This window comes from Myodes glareolus, chromosome 22 (genome assembly GCF_982192425.1).
Source record: "Myodes glareolus chromosome 22, mMyoGla1.1, whole genome shotgun sequence".
Taxonomy (NCBI): Eukaryota; Metazoa; Chordata; class Mammalia; order Rodentia; family Cricetidae; genus Myodes; species Myodes glareolus.
The window spans coordinates 23,532,360-23,550,986 of NC_142047.1; the positions used below are offsets into that span (position 1 = coordinate 23,532,360).

General features: G+C 54.0%; 1 protein-coding gene across 4 annotated transcripts in view; it reads left to right on the forward strand.

Annotated features, from left to right (window-relative positions):
* The first annotated feature begins 1,202 nt into the window (after nt 1-1,202).
* The window catches only part of Slc12a3 (solute carrier family 12 member 3), a 36,017-nt gene continuing 18,592 nt past the window's right edge, over nt 1,203-18,627 (forward strand). For 3 of the 4 annotated variants that reach the window (XM_048428677.3, XM_048428679.3, XM_087900156.1), the window contains exons 1-17: nt 1,203-1,606; nt 2,472-2,618; nt 3,986-4,061; nt 5,875-5,970; nt 6,199-6,338; nt 6,662-6,772; nt 7,624-7,735; nt 7,935-8,065; nt 11,318-11,402; nt 12,252-12,406; nt 12,638-12,745; nt 13,075-13,198; nt 14,841-14,942; nt 15,786-15,941; nt 16,516-16,615; nt 17,448-17,559; nt 17,979-18,119. In XM_048428677.3, the coding sequence (XP_048284634.1) occupies nt 1,331-1,606; nt 2,472-2,618; nt 3,986-4,061; nt 5,875-5,970; nt 6,199-6,338; nt 6,662-6,772; nt 7,624-7,735; nt 7,935-8,065; nt 11,318-11,402; nt 12,252-12,406; nt 12,638-12,745; nt 13,075-13,198; nt 14,841-14,942; nt 15,786-15,941; nt 16,516-16,615; nt 17,448-17,559; nt 17,979-18,119 (2,172 nt within the window). In that variant the 5' untranslated portion in view covers nt 1,203-1,330. The remainder of the gene's footprint in view (nt 1,607-2,471; nt 2,619-3,985; nt 4,062-5,874; nt 5,971-6,198; nt 6,339-6,661; nt 6,773-7,623; nt 7,736-7,934; nt 8,066-11,317; nt 11,403-12,251; nt 12,407-12,637; nt 12,746-13,074; nt 13,199-14,840; nt 14,943-15,785; nt 15,942-16,515; nt 16,616-17,447; nt 17,560-17,978; nt 18,120-18,627) is intronic. The other variant, XM_048428678.3, reaches the window with a different exon arrangement.

An 18,627-nucleotide genomic window follows, 5' to 3' on the forward strand; every position in this document is an offset into this window, starting at 1 on the left:
TCTTTCTGAGATTGTGGATCTCACCTAATATTCATTCTAAGGCCATCTATCTTCCTGGAAAACTTTTAACTTCATTTTTTTTTCCTTAGAGCTGAGTAGCATGTGTGTGCACATGTGTGCAAACCCACAATTTATGCACATATATATAATTTGTGTTATTCATGTATTTGTTGATAGACAAGGTTGATTTCAATTCTTTGTTATTGTGAATAAAGCAGCAGTAAACATGCACGGTCTTCTTGAGTTCTTGAAAGGACCTGGGTTGCCTCACCACAGAAGCAGACTGAGAAATGAGTATTCAGGGCCTGTCTGGGAGGGCTGAGGGAAGCAGGCTGTGCTGTAGACCCCAAGCCTCAGATGATCCAGGGAAATCCTGAGGCAGGGCAGGAGGCCAGGCTTTTATGCCTCACATCCGTCGGTCCTTAAACACCCAGCCTCTTGGGGGAAAAGACAACATGGGTGGGGCCGTCAGCGTAGGAGCCGACTCTGAGAGCCCTCACAGCCGTGTGGCCATTGTTTCTGTAGAACGCATCAAGCATCCACTAATTCATGTTTCAAAAATCCACTAATTCATCGTCCCTTCAGTGACCAGCCTCCTACTCCAATGGGAGCGCTCCGTGGCTCCAGGAAGGGAAGGCACAGATGGGCTCTGTGAACCACAACTCTGTAGTCCAAGCCCGTGGATGTGATGCGTAGCTCAGGCGTGACACTATGTCTGCCCTGGAGGCTGGTGGCTAGCACCAAACCCTCAAGGTTTGTCAGCCAAGAAGTAGCTGCAGGTCTGGTTTGAGGTCACTTGTACACTCCCATAAGCCATAATCATAATGGCTTGTATATATTGAGATGTATCAGGAAAGACACTGAGAGACAGAGATCAGAAGATAGACTTCCTTTTAATATGTATGTCCTAAAATGACATTCATTCAAGCTAGTAGATAAAAGGAAAGAGATACTGTGGCCCCAGTGAGAGGGCTGTAATGAGGGCACTTGTAGCAGGCCTTCTCCAGGTCCTTTCTCATGACTGCTGCTTTGTGGGGCCTAGCTGCAGACCCTCTATTACCCTAGACTCAGAAGAGCTGCCTCTGGACGCAGTGGTGTGGCTCTGGCTAGCCCAGCCCTCCTGCTCCTAAGTGCCCCCCGCCCCGTGTCAATGATCAAATAAATGGGGGCAGGACAGCAGTTGGCTCTGCTCCGCCTCCCACCCCTAGCAGAGACCCTGCTCACCAGCCATGGGCAGTCTGGGACAAGCTCCCGCCTTCTGCCCAGCCTATAAAGCCACCCTCCGTGTCCTTGCCCACTCTGTTCCCCTCCCTTGACACCCAGAGTCATCATGGCGGAGCTCCCTGTGACAGAGATGCCTGGCGATGCTCTGTGCAGCGGGCGCTTCACCATCAGCACCCTGCTGGGGGGCGATGAGCCCCCACCGGCCGCCGGTGACAGCAGCCACCCCAGCCACTTGACACACGGCAGCACCTTGTACATGCGCACCTTCGGTTACAACACTATCGATGTGGTGCCTGCCTATGAACACTATGCTAACAGCGCTCTGCCCGGCGAGCCCCGGAAGGTGCGGCCCACCCTGGCTGACCTGCATTCGTTCCTCAAGGTAAGTACCAGTTCAGAGACTGGCCGCTTCCCAGCTGTGTGACTCTGGTCTGATTACCCAACACATTCTGTGTTGGGAAGATGGCTAGGAATCTTCCTCAAGGATCAAGATATTCAAATGAACCAGTGGACGGTGGTGTTGTGAAGCTCAGAGCACACATAATACTCATGGCTCAGAAACTGGCCACCCAAAGATAGCGTGGCTGCTCATGCAAGTGCAGGTGCACGCCCCTGGGAGAGGTCGTGAGAGGGGAGCATGGTAGGCCCGCTCAGATGTCAGCCTGCTGGCTCTGCTCTCTGGGAAGCTGGACAACCCAAACCCCTATGACCTCACTTCCTCACTGACAGTGGACAGAATTACTCTTGGCTCAGGAGCAGGGACTCACCTAACTCCCAGACCTCCTCTCTGCCTCAGAACAGCCCTCCTGAGGGACCGAACAAGACCCCCATTGAAACAGGGATGCTGAGATGAGGTGCTAGGAAGAAAGGACAGAAGGCCCCAGTGTGGGCTGCAGTCCCCAGGATACAAACCAGACCTGTCATGCTGGGGTAGCGGTCTGGGTTCAAGTCCATCTGTACCAGAGACCCAGGGTGTGACCTGAGTCAAACCCTTCACCTCCCAAGGGTCAAATAATCTGTCTCCCTTCTCAGACTGGGAGCTTGTCAGTTCCAGCCCTCGGCCCTAGACGGGGAGGAGCAAGCCAAAGGCTGAGCTAGCTCTCCTTGGTGTCTTTCCAAGCTTCAAGCAACATTGTGTCTAGGAAAGTGTCCAGGGGCTTCCTGTGTGGCAAAGTAGGGCAGGCAGGGCTGAACACCGACACCCAGCCCCCAACTCCCATTTCCTGACTTCTGCTGGCCTTCCCTAGCAGGAGGGTAGCCACCTGCATGCCCTGGCCTTTGATGGGCGGCCAGGCCGGGAGCTGACTGATGGACTTGTGGAGGACGAAGCCGGCAACAACAATGAGAAAAGCCCTGGGGAGCCTGTGCGCTTCGGCTGGGTCAAGGGGGTGATGGTGAGTGAGTGTGGACTCGAACTTGATGCCAAGAAAGGGTGGGGGTAGAGCCCCATTCAGCCCCAGCTTTGACTATCGGATCCTGGTGGTTAGATCTTGGGCTCAGTTTGGGCCTCCGTTTCCCCATATGATGATGGTGGTGAGATGACATCCCAGGGGCAAAAGTGAAGAGAGGAAGCATCCACAGTCTGTTTAGGGGGACACTGCCAGCACTTGGGACTGAGAGAAGAAACACAGTGATCTCCAGTTGTATTTGGTGAAGGCTTCCCAAACTTCTTGTGTGCTCTTGGCCAAGATCCAACCCTAGGAAGAGCTCTACTTAGATACTCACTAATCTCGTAGCCTTAGAAAAGCTTCTTAGCCACTCCCTGCCTCAGTTTCCTCACCTGTAAAATTGAGCATTAAATTAGTTTATAGCTGTGAAAATTCTTGGAGCAACGCCTGCGAGGGAGTTATTAGGAGAAATTCCCCCATAGAGCCACCAGAGGGTAGCACTAACACACGCATCTACACTCCCCTCCACAACCCATGCCCGCCCTCCACCCCCACACACACCCCAGAGTGCATCCTAATGGAGAAGTGTTTGCAGCTACCACATGGAGCATAAATGAGCCTTCAGATGGTAAAGAATCAAGTGACCTTGACTTTGAAAGACTCTACAGCGTTCTATAAAGGGGATGGGGTGAAATGTAGGAGAACTGTAGGTGAACTGGCAGGCAGGAGGCAAGCTTCTGATCCTAACTCTGCAAACCCACTGTGATCGTTTCTCCCTCGGAACCAGAGCTTTCCTTCGCCCCTGGGGGTTCACAGCCAGGGTTGGAGCATGTCCTGATCTGTGCTGTCCAGAACCAGACACGTCCTGGTTTTCATCTCAGCAGACGAGAACCCCAGAAACCTCATGTGTGAAGGACACATGCCCCTACCTGGCCCTAGAACTTGGCAGAGCCCAAGTCCACAGCAGGCCCTCCCACTCGGAATTTCAGCCCCAGTGATGAGCTCGGGCTTTGTCTTCGATGTGGGAACAATCTGGGCTTTGATTTCTGCTCCATGTGGGTCCTTGCTGACACTTCCAGTATACCATGCCCTGGCCCAATAGCTGCCCAAGGCAATGGCTAGAACCTGGCAGGGTCTGGGGCTTGGAACAGGGTGAATGATGGGAAGGCTGAAGCCCATTCAAGGCCTCCATGGCAGGATGGGAGGAAATGGGATGAAAACCGGTCCTCCTCTCCGGCTCCCAAGCCAGGCAGCCTGATCCCAGGGTGCGGAAAGCATCAGATGCATCAGGTGTCCCTGGGCCTGGGAACAAGCCCTTGAGGGTTTGACCTTGGGCATCTCAGGAAACTTGTCACCCCACCCCACCCTCCCAGATCCGATGCATGCTCAACATCTGGGGTGTGATCCTCTACCTGCGGCTCCCCTGGATCACGGCACAGGCGGGCATCGGTGAGTGCCGCCTCCTGGAGCGGGGAAAGCAAGGCCCCTAGGGTTGTAGAGGCAGCAGGCTAGGCCTTCTCCTTCCCAGCACACTCTCAGAAGGCAGCAGCCACAGGGGAGGGTGGGGCTGGAGGGACCGCTGGCTGTAGAGTCACCAGTTTCAGGGCTCCTTGGTGAGTCACTCGACCCCACTGAGTCAACGCCTGTCACAGAGTATTTGTGCTCGGAACTGGGATTCTAGAAGACCGGGGTTCAGATGCTGAGCCCGGCACCAAGCTAGGTAGCCTTGTGGAGGTTCCTAACACTCTCCTGAGGAAAATGGGCCCAATAATTGTACCAGCCTTATAGAGCCCTTGCGAGTGTACAAGGCTCAGGAAAACGGCGCAGGCTTTGCTACCTGAAGGTGCCAAGGACAAGGCAACTATTGTGCTTTGATTTCCATGCCTGGACATTATTATTATTCGCACATTGGCATGTGAACTTCCCACTTAGCTCACGGCAGGAGGTAGATAGACCTGCTTTAACTTTGTCTGGGGAAGTGTGCGTGTGCATGCGCGCATGTGTGTGTGCATGTGTGTGTGTGTGTGTGCGTGTGTGCGTGTATGTGTGTGTGCATGTGTGTGTGCGTGTGTGTGTGTGCGCGTGTGCGCATGTGCATGTGTGTGTGTGCGTGTGTGTGTGTATGTGTGTGTGCATGTATGTGTGTGTGCGCATGCGCGTGTGCGTGCGCGTGCGTGTGCGTGTGTGTACACTCACACACATGTTTGTATTTGAATGTGCAGATGCCAGAAAATAACCTCAGGCTACTACCTCAGGAACCACCCACCTCCTTGGGGAGGGGTCTTTCGTTGGTGCGGATCCCACTAATTAGGTAGACTGGTCGGCAAGCCCAGGATCCCTCCCAATACTGGGCTCACAGATGCATGCCACCAAACCTAGGACTTTCGTGTGGGTTGTGGAGGGTTTGTGCTTACTGAGCGCTTAGCTACCTCCCAGCTGTCCTAGCCCTTGGTTTTCATTTTGAGGCAGAAGCCATGTATATCCCAGGTCTCAAACTTGGTATGTAACTAAGGAGAACCTTAGGTTTCTAGCTGCCACATCCCAAGTGCTAGGATTAAAAGTGTGTGCCATCAGACCTGGGTTACATGGTTCTAGGACTCGAACCCAGGACTCCCGACCTAGCTACATCCCAGTCCTTATTACCAGCTTTTTTTTTTTTTAGTTTGTTTTCTGAGACAGGGTTTCTCTGTGTACCCTTAGCTGTCCTAGAACTTGCTCTGTAGACCAGGCTGGCCTCAAACTCACAGAGATCCACCTGCCTCTGCCTCCTGAGTGCTGGGATTAAAGGCATGTGCCACCACATCCAGGTGTTATTACTGTTTTTGATTTTGGGGTTTTTGTAAGGGAGTTGTTTGAAGCAGGGTCTATGTTAACTTGGAGGTTCTAGAACTCTCTGTAGACCAGGCTGGCCTAGAGTTCTCAGAGAACTGCCTGCTTCTGCCTCCTGAGTGCTGGGATTAAAGATGTGTCACCAGGCTCAGCTCCTTGTTTCTGTTTTGACATGGGGCCTTTCTCTGTATTGCCCAGGCTGGCCTTGAACTCTCCACCTCCCAAATGCTGGGGTGACAGGGCTGCACCTCAGCCTCTGGCTGAGACCCATTGTTTCTCAGGTGACAGAACCGAGGCTCAGAGAAGGAAAGGGACTCAGGTCACATGGGAACCTGGGGAACTGACTCGGGTTTCTCACCTGAGACTCACCATGGAGTCTCACCTGAGAAATGTGCTTATTGAGTTTTGGGGTGTTTGCATTCACCCCACACAGTGCTCACCTGGCTCATCATCCTGCTGTCGGTCATGGTGACATCTATCACAGGCCTTTCCATCTCGGCCATCTCCACCAATGGCAAGGTCAAGTCAGGTGCGTTCTCCCAGAGTCATCTTCACCTGGACTCTGCTTTTGCTCTGGATCTCTGAGCTGCCACCCCACCCCTGGTGTACCCCCATAATGCCCACATGGCTCTAGATGGGATCTTATGGGAGCTCTCTTCTTCTCAAGACGGTCTCAGTTGCCTTCCCTGTGTCCTGGGTCCTGCTCGCCCCTTGCAGTACACTGTTCTTTCTCTGGCTCCCTGTTTAACCCTGCTAGGTGGCACCTACTTCCTTATCTCCCGGAGTCTGGGCCCAGAGCTGGGGGGCTCCATTGGCCTCATCTTCGCCTTTGCCAATGCTGTGGGTACGGCCATGCACACTGTGGGCTTTGCGGAGACCGTCCGGGACTTGCTTCAGGTGAGGGACAGGCCTGGGACAGAAGGAGCTTCCCCATACTGCTTCTCACACTCGACCAGGTCTTCCTTCTCCTGCCTAATCCTACCTACCCTTGACCAAAGTTATGTCTGGCCACTTCGGGTGGCAATAAAATTCTCATTAACTACAGACCATTCCCATAAGTTCCCTTTTAGGATCCATGTTGCCTTTGGACCATATTGTCCAGGCCCATGCAGTAGCCCTTGGGGTGGGGCTAATCATCTAATGGTGTGCCCTAAGTAAAGTGGGGGGCTCTGGAGGAGTACCCGAGAAGACAGGACACACAGCTCGCCTGCTCCCCCCAGGAGTATGGCACACCCATTGTAGACCCCATCAACGACATTCGTATCATCGGCGTGGTCACTGTCACCGTGCTGCTGGCCATCTCACTGGCTGGGATGGAGTGGGAGTCCAAGGTGAGGAGGAGGTGACGGGCATGGGTCTGGGTCTGGCTTTGCCTCTTCTTAGTGTATCAGCTAGGACTACAGTTTTGCTGCTAGGACAAATAGACCCTGAGACAGACCCTGGTCTGTCTCCTGTAACCGTCCAAAGAGTGTGGCGTAGGGCCAGCACGCTGGTTTCCACAGTGGTGGGGAGAGGCATGCAGATTCCTTCTATCCTGTGACCTCTCCATTCCTGAGTGTGGCCACACGGGCTGCCACCATCATGTCTGTGATCCGGATAGAGCGAAAGGGGAAGGGCAAAAGGAAAGGAGGGATTCCCTATCCCATACTTTTAGACTCAAGCCAGAAGTTGAACATATCACTCCTGCTCACACCCCATTGGCCAGAACCTGGTCTTGTAGCCGTACGTAGCTGCAAGGGAGGCAGGAAAATGTGCTCTTCGATCCTGCTAACCCCCGTGTCCATGTATCTGGCCAAATGTCAGTGGTTTCATACATGAAACAAGAGAATTGCTGGGTTACAGCCAGCAGGCTGGACCAGAAGGGAGACTTCAGTCTGGGAGGGGTGTGAGCCAGATGTTTCTCTTCTCTGTGTTGCTCACTGGCCTCTCGGTTCAGGTGGTTCAGTGGTTAACTCACCCTTCTGGGTGTCTTCTGCTAGCAGATACTACTCCAGGCCCCCAGCCTGATCCCACCACAGCCTGTTTCTGATCTCAGGCCATCCTGCTCACAGTCATATCCTTGACGCCTCACTGTCTGACTGAGATGGAGAAATAGTTTGGGGGTTAGAATGGGGGGCCGTGGTAGGCCCCTGAAGGCCGGAACATCTGACCTTCCTCTGACCTCTAGTGTCCTTTGCTCTAGGCCCAGGTGCTATTCTTTCTTGTCATCATGGTCTCCTTTGCCAACTATCTGGTGGGGACACTGATCCCAGCATCTGAAGACAAGGCCTCCAAAGGCTTCTACAGCTACCATGGTATGTGAGGTCAGGAGCCCTGACAGTGGTTCTGTGGATGGGGACAGTTGGTCTGTGCATCTGACTCATTAAATGGACGCGAGGGGCTGGAATCTTCTCCCAGGGCCAGAGGCTTTGGGGAGCGGATTGCGGATTTGACGGGGCCGAGCTAGGTGACCAAACCCTCTGGGTGGCTCTGACTTGGGCACTGGTTTTCCAGGGGACATTTTTGTTCAGAACTTAGTGCCTGACTGGAGAGGCACGGATGGCAGCTTCTTTGGGATGTTCTCCATCTTCTTCCCTTCGGCCACGGGCATTCTGGCAGGAGCCAATATCTCCGGGGACCTTAAGGTGAGCAGAGCCCCATCCTTACTGTCTGGCACCACAGAGGACATGCATCCCTGAACCCTGACATCATTCCCAGGACCCCAGCTCTGCCCTGAAGACTAATTTACTCATGCCCAGCTTTTAAATAAGAGACCTAGTGTGTCCTGTCCTTGTTACTCTGCAAAGTTCTGTGCCCCTTCCCTTGCAAATCTCTCCTGCAACAGCTTTCCCGGGCCTTCCATCCTGCACGGTGTGTACCCAGTGTAAGGTGTCAGCCAGCGTCTGTCTCTATTTCCTGCTTAGAGTCAGACACAAGCTAGGCATTCAGTGTGTTTGTTGACTGAATGGTGGTGAACTGAACTTAAAGCAGCAGAGCAAAAAGCTGTGCATTGAGACAATGGGAGGGCTTTTGCCAGTAGAAACCAAAGCTGTGCCAGCTGGGGAGCCAGTGACATGCTTGGCATCATGTTGAACTCAGAGCTGACTCTGACCTTGGTCTCCTTCTTCTTGGAGGTGTTCCCCAAGTCATGCTTCTCACAGAATTAAGAACTGGGCAAGTGAGGCATGGTGGCTCAGGCCCGGAATCCCAGCCTTCCTAAAGCTGAGGCAGGAGGATCAGGAAAATTGGAGATCATTCTTGCCTACACAAGGAGTTCAGAGCCAGCCTGGCCAAAACCAGACCAAAACCAAGAGCAAGGAAGCCCAGTTGTTCCTGGAGACAACACAGAAAGCAGTCTGCCCAGCTGGCTAGGCCTGGATCGCCTAGTGAGGCCAGAGGATGAGAATGCTTGCTTATCACACTGTTCTCACAAAGGCAGTTGCAAGATGCCTGGGGTGCCTACCGTTGGAAGTACCTACTCTCAGGGTGCCTATCCTCAGGGGTGCCTACCCTCAGCTCATCCTTAGGCCTGTTCTGTGTTTAGACAGCCTGAATCCTTTGTTATGCCCTCTGTCCATAGGCCTTAAGTTGACCTTTGAACACGGCACTGCCCTTCCTGTGGGCTTGAACTCAGCAGCAGAACTCCGGGCAGTCTTTGTAAGACTCAGTTTCCACAGCTCTAAGACTAGTAGATCAGGTGTAGATGCAGAGAGTTGACTCATGTAAAGTGCTTAGAGCAGGGACTGCGCACGTGGGGAGCTGGCCATCGTCTCAGTACGCCAAGCATAGAAAAGTCAGGGGCTGGCCATAGCCTCATAACCGCGAGGAGCCATACGATAGAAGCTCGTAGACTTGGGAACTTTCCTTTAAACAGCTATTTATGGCTTAAAATTATCACTGTATGTGGGAGGTGTGCACACATGAGTGCAAGTATGCACATGCCACAGCACACGTGCAGAGGTCAGGGTAAGCATGCACATTCAAGGTGCATGTAATGTATTCAGAGCACGCCCTTGAGTGTTGATCTTTCTCTCCAACCTGCTGGAGACAGGGCTTATTCATTGCCCACCCTTGCACACACGGGGCTAGCTGGCTCAGGAGCTGGAGATTCTCCTGGCCCTACCTCCTATTTGACCTTGGGAGTCCTAGGATTACAGATGTGCGTTGCTGCACCAAGCTCCGTGTGGAGACCTGAGCTTGGGTGCTCATGCCAGTACCACATTGCTGTGCTGGCCTGGCCTGCGGTATGCAGGACATGCTCCCCATCTGTGCTTTCCGTTTATGAGTCCTTGCTGCACTAGATGGGGAAACTGAGTCTCCAAGGTGTTGAAGGGTCTCTCCCAGAGCCCACAGCTAGGAAGGGGTGGGCCTGACTTGTGAGCCAGCCTCCGGATGTCTGACCAAGACAGGGATGGCAAGTGGAGGCTGAGGGCTAGGTGCTCCTCCTATGGCTGCAAAGTCCCACAAACCAGGGGCCTTAAAGCTGTAACCGCCCTCTCCCAGTGCAGAAGACGGGAAACCTCAGTGAAGGTGCCGACAACATGACTATACCCTCAAAGGTCTGAGGATGGGTCCTTCCTAGCTTGGTCCTAGCTGTGGGATCCTGACAAGGCCCCCCTGAATTAGAGCTTGCCATTTTAATCTGTGTCACTCTAGTGTTGGGTGACATCTGTGTCCCTCTTCTAATACGACACCAGTCATCACTTGAGGCTCACTCTAACCCAGCTTGTACCAGGACCAGCTCTGCTTGGCTCCTGAAACCCTGACTAGGGGGCAGGGAGGGAATGAAGAAAGGACAGACATGGACACATGTACAGGCAAGCCGGGGTCTGGTGGGGGTCTCCAGTGGAGGGCACCTTCTGCTAGTAAGGGTCATAGGATCCCCTAACAGAGACCCCAACCAATTTAAATCTCCGCAGACTGCAGCCTCCCCACACTCTGGGCCTCTGCTCTCGTTCTCGCCAGCTCACTTGCCCCCCCCTCTTCCACATTGCGACCTATCTACTGGGCCCCACAGAGCATGGGAAGGTTTGCAGACAATTAGTCCATGGCAGACGTGGCCTCCCCATGGGTTGGGGTCTGTGTCTCCCGGGGGGGGGGAGCAGTTATTACCTTTCCACAGGCAACTGTAGAAAAAACAGCCTGTGCCGCTGCTCAGGTTCCAGCTCCTGGAGTCTGAGGCTGTGGGAGTGTGGGTCAGCACTGCGGGAGGGCTCCAGAGGTTGGTGCCCTCCTCACACCCTGCTCCCCTCGGTTCCCCACTAGCTGGGTGGGATCGCATAGGCCATAGGCCGTCTCAGGAAGTTCTGTTGGAGAGAATGCCTAGGAGGGGGCTGTGACCTGTGTGGGGGCAGCTGGGGTGGGGGTGGGGGGTAAGGAGTGTCATTATTATTAGGAAAAATCTCTTTCTTGGAGCAGGAGAATGTTTGGGGCTTCTCTTCTGTCTCCTTATTGCTGAAGAGCCAGACACAGTAATCAGCTAATAGTGATTTCCCGTTGACTCAGTGAGGTGAACAGGGTCCGGGGCTGGCTGACTGATCCATCAATTTCCAGCTGTAGCTGGCTGCTGCCTCTGCTCGCGAATGAGCCTGAGGTGGGGAGCCAGGCACAGGTCTCCCTGCTCCCCCCGGACCCACAGTGAGCCTTGCCAAGGGTCCCCTGCGGGTGGGCTATGGAGCCGATGAGGTTTCACATCTTCATCGGTTTCAGCCCTGGGACCACAGGGTCACGGGGTGATGAGCGTCTTGTGGGTCCTCAGTCATGGGCCCTCTTCTTCCAGGGCTGAACAGGTTCTGAGGGTCCAAGCTTAGGGTCTGTTGCCCACGCCGGCTTCCGCCAAGGCACCGAGGCCCAAAGGAATGCCCCAGGCTGCCTGACAATACCATGCCTTCCCGCAGGACCCTGCTGTAGCCATCCCCAGGGGAACACTCATGGCCATTTTCTGGACCACCATCTCCTACCTCGCCATCTCGGCTACCATTGGTGAGTAGCCAGGAATGCGCAGATGGTGGGAAAGAGAAAAGAGGCTCTGCTCTGTAGAAGGCTGAAGGAGGCTGCTGTGTGGGGCTGGCTTCTAACAGAGGGAGCTAGACAACAAGGCCCTTGAGCCCTGGTCCTGGGGCATCTGTCCCCTCTACAGTGGCAGAGTGCCTTCATGGTCAGGGAAGCCAGATCAGGGAAACATCTTTCTTGAGTTGCAAGGTGCTCTTGCTTCCAGCATTCACCTTTGAGGCAAGCTGCACAGGTGGCCCGGGGACTTGAACTTTTCTATAGGCACTAGGGGCTCAAGAGCCAGGTCTCTGCTTTAAGGCCATTGGGCAGGTCCCTGCAGCTCTCCCTGCCTGGGTTTAGAGGGGGGCAACAACAAGAGAACCGCCTTGCTCAGATTGTCGGGTACAACAAAAGACACCCATGCTTGCTGCTGCCGTTAATACTGTCATGGGATAAAGGAGGAGTCGGCCTGTCCACAGTGTCTCATCCTCGGCCGAGGTGGCTGGTCTTGGGGGATGGGAGAGGAGGGTAAAGCAAAAGACAGAAGGGAAGAAAAGACACACACACATACACACACACACATACACACACAAGCACACACATGCACAGAAGAGAAGGGGAAAGCAAAGAACAAAAGGGAAGAAAACACACACAAGCACACATACACACACACACACATACAAGCACACACACACACACACACAAGCACACACACACACAAATGCACAGAAGAGGAAGGTAAAGCAAGGAAAGAAAACACACACAAGCACACACACACACAAGCACACACACACACACACACACACACACACCCCTCAGCACACACCTATTTCCTCTCAGGCTCCTGTGTGGTGAGAGATGCCTCTGGGGACCTGAATGACACAGTGACTCCGGGCCCAGGCACTTGCGAAGGGCTGGCCTGTGGCTATGGCTGGAACTTCACCGACTGCTCCCAGCGGCACAGCTGCCGCTATGGCCTCATTAACTACTACCAGGTACAAGTGGTGGGCCTGGCTGAAGGGCACTCGAGGCTAGAGGAGACTGTGGGAAGTTATTGCCCAGTCTTGGGGCAGGGCTTCCTGCCTGGGTAGGGCTCTCATCCCCACCTCCTGCCTATGAGTAGGCCTCGGGTCCCCGCTGGGTGTTTGATGTCAGGACCACAGCCTGCTGCGGGGAAGAGAGGTACACAGTAGGGTTTCTCGCTCAGCCCCTGACTATTCCCACAGACCATGAGCATGGTGTCCGCCTTCGCACCCCTGATCACAGCTGGTATCTTTGGGGCCACCCTGTCCTCTGCCTTGGCCTGTCTTGTCTCTGCTGCCAAGGTCTTCCAGGTAAGGTTGCAGAAAGAGGCCGCTGGGAGTGGCAGGTTATGATTGCTGAGCACCGAGCACCTAGTAGACAGATTCCTAGGCTGCTGTGAAGCCTCAGGGTGTCATGTGATATGGATCTAGGTAGAGGGAACGGGGAACAGGCTAGCAAACTCTTAAAAGAAACAGCCCTGTCTCCAGGTGAGGAGAGGGCTGGGTTTTCCCCGGTTCCCTCCAATAGAAACCTGCTGAGGTCAGAGAGTGGGCCACACCACGTCAGGAGCACAGGTGACCCGGGGAAGGGGAAAGGGACAGATCCCAGCCAGGCCTTGAGTGTGATGTACTGTCCACAGTGCCTTTGCCAAGACCAGCTGTACCCACTGATTGGCTTCTTTGGCAAAGGCTATGGCAAGAACAAGGAGCCTGTGCGTGGCTACCTGCTGGCGTACATCATCGCGGTGGCTTTCATAATCATTGGTAAGAGACTCCTTCCCCAATCTTCTGGGGAGGTCCTAGGATCCGCTCCTGTTAACCCTGGTGTCACTGGATACTCTGTGAATAGCACTTGGTTGGTGTTGGGAATGGAACTAACTAGGGCCAGGCACATACTGAATGCTTGCTTTACCACCAAGGCACATCCCAACTCCACTGAGTAACCCTTGAGTGGGTGAAGGCCTGCCTGGAGGGCCTTTGGAAAAGCTTCACGATCCTTTCCCACCTCCAGACAGGGTGGCCAAGAAGCCACTCCAGGTAGTGGTCCGTTATACAGTTAGAGGGGACCTTCTCTGCCTTTCCTGCCTCTGCATTCCAGTGTCCTGACAGCTGGGGTATCATCCCACCCCCAGGGTAGCTGTGGAGGTGAGCCAAGCTGATACAACTGGCTGGTTCAATCAAACCTTTGCAGATGCACAAACTAGTCAAAGCCAGCCAGCCTCTCACCCAGCCTCAGGACTCACCCCAGGAGAAAGTGCCCAGATAACAGTTAGGTTGACTGGCTTCCGCTGGCTTTGCCCCGTACCTGCCGTGTGGCTGTGGATAAGTCATTTCTCTGAGTCACAGTTTGCTCATCTGTAGAGTAGGGGGCAAGAGTGCATAGCTCGTGAGCCACAGACGGGCAGAAAGCCAGCCTATGTGTGATGGCACAACCCCCATAGATACAGATACCCAATATCCTGGCTAACTCAGCCAAGGAAACAATTCGGTGAAGGAGGAAAAGTGACAACACCATGGCCTGCCATCCGCTGTCCCGCTCCCTATGCAGAAATGGGGACATAGGAGGCTGTGGAGGCCCCACTCAAAGGCACCTTCCTTCTACAGCCAGATCCCTGCTGCTCAGGCTGACTCCATCAGGCACGCACATAAGGCTTGCTCTAATAGTCTGGTTGCTGTCACCCAAGGGAAGATTCTAGGCACTGGATCCCACATTGTATGAAGGGGTTTCTCACCTAGGGGATAGAGAAGTCTAGTCAACTGGCAGTAGCAAAATCCCAGTTACAAAGTAGCGATGAAAGAATGCTATGGCTGGGAGTCCCCACAACATGAGGAACTGTCTTAAAGGGTTGCAGTATTAGGAAGGCTGAGAATCACCCTCAGGGGTCCTGGCTCACATTGCCAAATGTATTCCTTATATTAATTTGCGGTCCAAAAGTATCATAGTCACTGCCCTTGGTCAGTAGCCTGGCACAGCCTGTCCCCGCTGTCTTCTACCTTCTTCTAAAAATTTTTTATTACATCTGTTATCTTGGGAGGGGGCATATGTGAGGGTCAGTAGACAACTTACAGGCGTTCTCTCCTTCCACCCCATGGGTTCTAAATCTCTGTCTCGGGCCAGCAGACTTGGTGGCAAGGTTCTTTACCAGCTAAGCGATCTTGCCGGCTCCCTCGGTTTTCTAAGACACTGACCCTTTAAACTTTGTGGGGAAAGGGCTCGCTGCCCAGATGAGAAGGTTGAGCTGACTGAGTGGCAAGGCCTGGCTGTGCCAGGGGCTACCCTACAGGCTTAGATGCCAGGGGCTACCCTACGGGCTTAGGTGCCAGGGGCTACCCTACGGGCTTAGGTGCCAGGCAGCCTCCGTGGTGGAGCCCAACACGCTGCCCCTCTCTCCCTGGGTTTTTGAAGCTGAGCTCAACACCATTGCCCCCATCATTTCCAACTTCTTCCTCTGCTCCTATGCCCTCATCAACTTCAGCTGCTTCCATGCCTCCATCACCAACTCACCAGGTAAGCAGACCCGCCCGCCCCCCCCCACACACAGGAAGAGGTGCAGAGGGGTGGTGGGGAAACGGGAGGGTCGGGGATGCAGGTGAGCTGTCCAAAGCAACCTTAACTGAAAACTGTCTGAAGAGAATGTCTGTACCCCAACAAAGCCAGCCATTCTTTACTGAACACAGTGCATCCTTTACGGGCCACGGAAATTTCTTTAGTTTCTCCCTAGTCAGAAGCCTGATTCCCCAGAAAGGGACGAATTTCCCAGTCCCAGAAGGTGCAGCCATTTGTTCACGGCTCACCTCTAGGGGGCGCTGTTTAAACTGTGGCCATTAAATTTCACAGATTTCTGGGCTGTTGCTAAAGCCTTCTAGCAGATGGCAGTAAAGAGCGTAGAGGAAGAGTTTGGCTAGTGACTCCCAGATCTTCAAAGGGCCGGTTAATCCAACACTTCCCCCACACAGGCCACAATGTGCCCGGCACACTCCAAGATGTGCCAAGGTACAGTGCCTAACCTGGCACAAAGTCAGGCAGACTCAAGTCTCCCTCCATCTTTTTAATTCCCTGGGCTCCACAGAACCCTTGAGAGCTGGCAGTGTTGCTGATGTTGGGGCTATGTTTGGCCAGGGCCAGATGTTCCCTTCCTGGTATAGCTTGCCACCATGGTAATGCCCTACAGGCCAGACTGTGGTACACCTTGGAGCCTCCCTAGCCCACCCCTGGAGTCAAGGCTGGTGGGGCCCTAGGAATTCCTGGACTAGTGGGTACAGACCAGGACGGTAGCATGGGCACAGCTGCAGCTCTGGGAAGGAGAAGGCCCCGAGCACGGGCAGATGCACTGACCTTACCCCCGCCCAGGATGGAGACCCTCCTTCCAATACTACAGCAAGTGGGCCGCGCTGTTCGGGGCAGTGATCTCAGTGGTCATCATGTTCCTGCTTACCTGGTGGGCGGCTCTCATTGCCATCGGAGTCGTCCTCTTCCTCCTGCTCTATGTGATCTACAAGAAGCCAGGTGTGTGGCCGTGGTTCCCCAGGGGTGCTCAGCTCCCTACCCGGGCAGTCATGCAGCCAGGCTGGTCCCTCATCCCAGCTGGAGCCTTGCCCTTAAATGGGACTCGAGCTGACCTCCACCTGAGCCTTCCTGAGCCAGGGACTCAAAGGAACACGCCCACTCGGGGCCAGATCCCTGTCAGATTCCTAGAGGGCCTTACCTGCTAGAGTGTCCATCCAGGCCAGGGTGGCCAAGGGTGGCTGTGTGAGGGCAGGCACTGAGAAAGATGGCCTACCTGCATGTAGCTGACTCCGGTCTGAGGGAGATAACCCTAGAACTCTACCTCTGAGCCTGCCCTTCTGGGTCCTCTTGGAGGGCTGTTTTTGAGTAGGAGTTTAAGACTTTGCTACAACCTTGAACCAGGGGACCACACACGGCACTTGACTCTAGACCTGCATGTCATAGAGCTGTCCATCTGTCTGTGGCCTTGCTCCCAGCGTGCTCTGGGCCTAAGAAAGGTAGACATTCCCTCGTCCCCCATCTGGCTGGTTGCTTCCTGCAGCTTTGAGTCTTGCTGTCTCCTTTCTGCCCTCAGAGGTGAACTGGGGTTCCTCGGTGCAGGCCCACTCCTACAACCTCGCCCTGAGCTACAACATGGGCCTCAATGAGGTGGAAGACCACATCAAAAACTACCGGTGAGCAAGGCTTCTGGGCCTCCTGGGAGGCGGGAGCTAGCCGTGTTCCTCTGCTCCAGAAGAGCCGATGACCACTGGACGGCTAGGCTTGGCATTGCCAGACAGGGACAAAGCAAGGAAGGGGTCCTCGTGTCTCCGTTTCCACAGCGGAAGCCGCTCTGCTGTCAGGGTTGCTTGGTGCAATTCCCAGGCCACAATCCTGGGATGCCAGCAGTGATCAGCCTGGTTATCCAGAGCTGGTTCCCAATGGTGACAGAGGCTGTTCACCTCCCATCTTCCTCCCACTTGACCGTACCATAATCATATTTATTCATGCCCTACCTCCTTTGTCCCTGTTTGTCATGACAAACCCCTGAGACCTCAGACACAGGCAAGGACAAACGAGGTTTGGAGATGTTAACAATCCCTGTTTGCCCAGCTGGTAAGTGAACCATTGAGTCTGGCTGTGATTGGCAAGCCTGCTTGATGGCAGTCCTGTGTTGCCTCTCAACACAAAGGTTCAGGCTTCTGGCCAAGGTACAGTGAGTTTGTAAACAATGGCTTCCTTGTGACTCATCTTTACTCTGCTTTTGCCATGCTGGGCTTAGCAGGGCAAAGGAAGTCTGTAGGCTGCCGAGTCTGATGGCCCAAGCAAGAAGGACAAGGAGACTTAGTCTCATGATGTCAAAAACACCTGAAAGACCCCTTGAGTCACAGCTGGGAAAATGTGTCCTAGTGTACACAGTCTCACCCTGGGCCATCAGGATTCAAGAGTACAGGGGCACCTACCTTTAGCATGAAAGCCCTAAGGGCTCTCTCCTGATGCCTCATGCCATGCCCCCTCTTTTCCTAGCCCCCAGTGCCTGGTGCTCACGGGACCCCCCAACTTCCGCCCGGCGCTGGTGGACTTTGTGAGCACATTTACCCAGAACCTAAGTCTGATGATCTGTGGCCATGTGCTCATTGTGAGTGTTCAGGGTTGGGGGAAGGGTTGGGAGGGACATTGGTACCCTGGTGGGGAGTTGGGGGTGAGACAGGGGTTGGAGGGATAGGGGAGAGGGAACTGAACCTGAATTAATGTCTGCCAAAGGACAGGAGGGGCAGGGTAAGTGGAGCCAGCAGAGTCTGGCCAGGCCCCTCTTTCAGAACATAGTCTTGTGAAGCCCAGGCTGGTTCAAGTTCACTGTGTAGCTGAGGTGGCCTTACCTTTACCCAAGAGTCACTACCTCTAGTTTCCTTCTTCTTTTTCTTCCCCCACCCCCTACTCTAACCAAGAACACCTCTAGGCGCTTCTGAGTCTCAGGGGAGCCTCTAGGACAGGAGAAAGCCTGAGTCAGGCTGGATGGTGGGGACAGCCCTGAGACCACCTGTCCCTCACCCACAGGGACCCCGAAAGCAGAGAGTGCCCGAGCTGCAGCACATGGCCAGTGGGCATACCAAGTGGCTGCACAAGAGGAAGATCAAGGCCTTCTACTCGGATGTCATTGCTGAGGACCTTCGAAGCGGGGTCCAGACTCTCATGCAGGTGCCCCGGCCAGGCTTCCTACAGGACTTATTTAGAGAGGCAGCTTGCAAGGCAGGATGCTCGGGTCTAGTTTAAGCTTCAATGGCTGAAGTCAGAGTCCCCCACTTGCTTGTCTCAAGCTCTGCTGGAATACCCAGGACCCCTGGGAACCTGTGGGGACTCTGTGGCTTTCCTGGATCCGGTTTCTGTTTTGTTTTATTTTAGTTAAATTTAGTTTAGTTTTAATTTTTTTTTTTTTGCAGTGCTGGGATTGGGTCCAGGCTCTGAATGCATATTAGGTAGTAGCTCTACCGTTGAAATATATCCACAAGCCCTTTTTACTTAAAAGATAGTGTTTGAGACTGAGGCTCACTAAACTGTCCAGGCTGGTCTTGAACTCACTCGGCAGTCCAGGCCGGTTAGGGCTTGCAATCCTCCTGCCTCACCCTCCTAGGTAGCTGGAAGTTCAGGTCCATGTGACTTGAACCCTTCTTCCCGTTTGATTTGTCAGATATAACTTACATTTAGT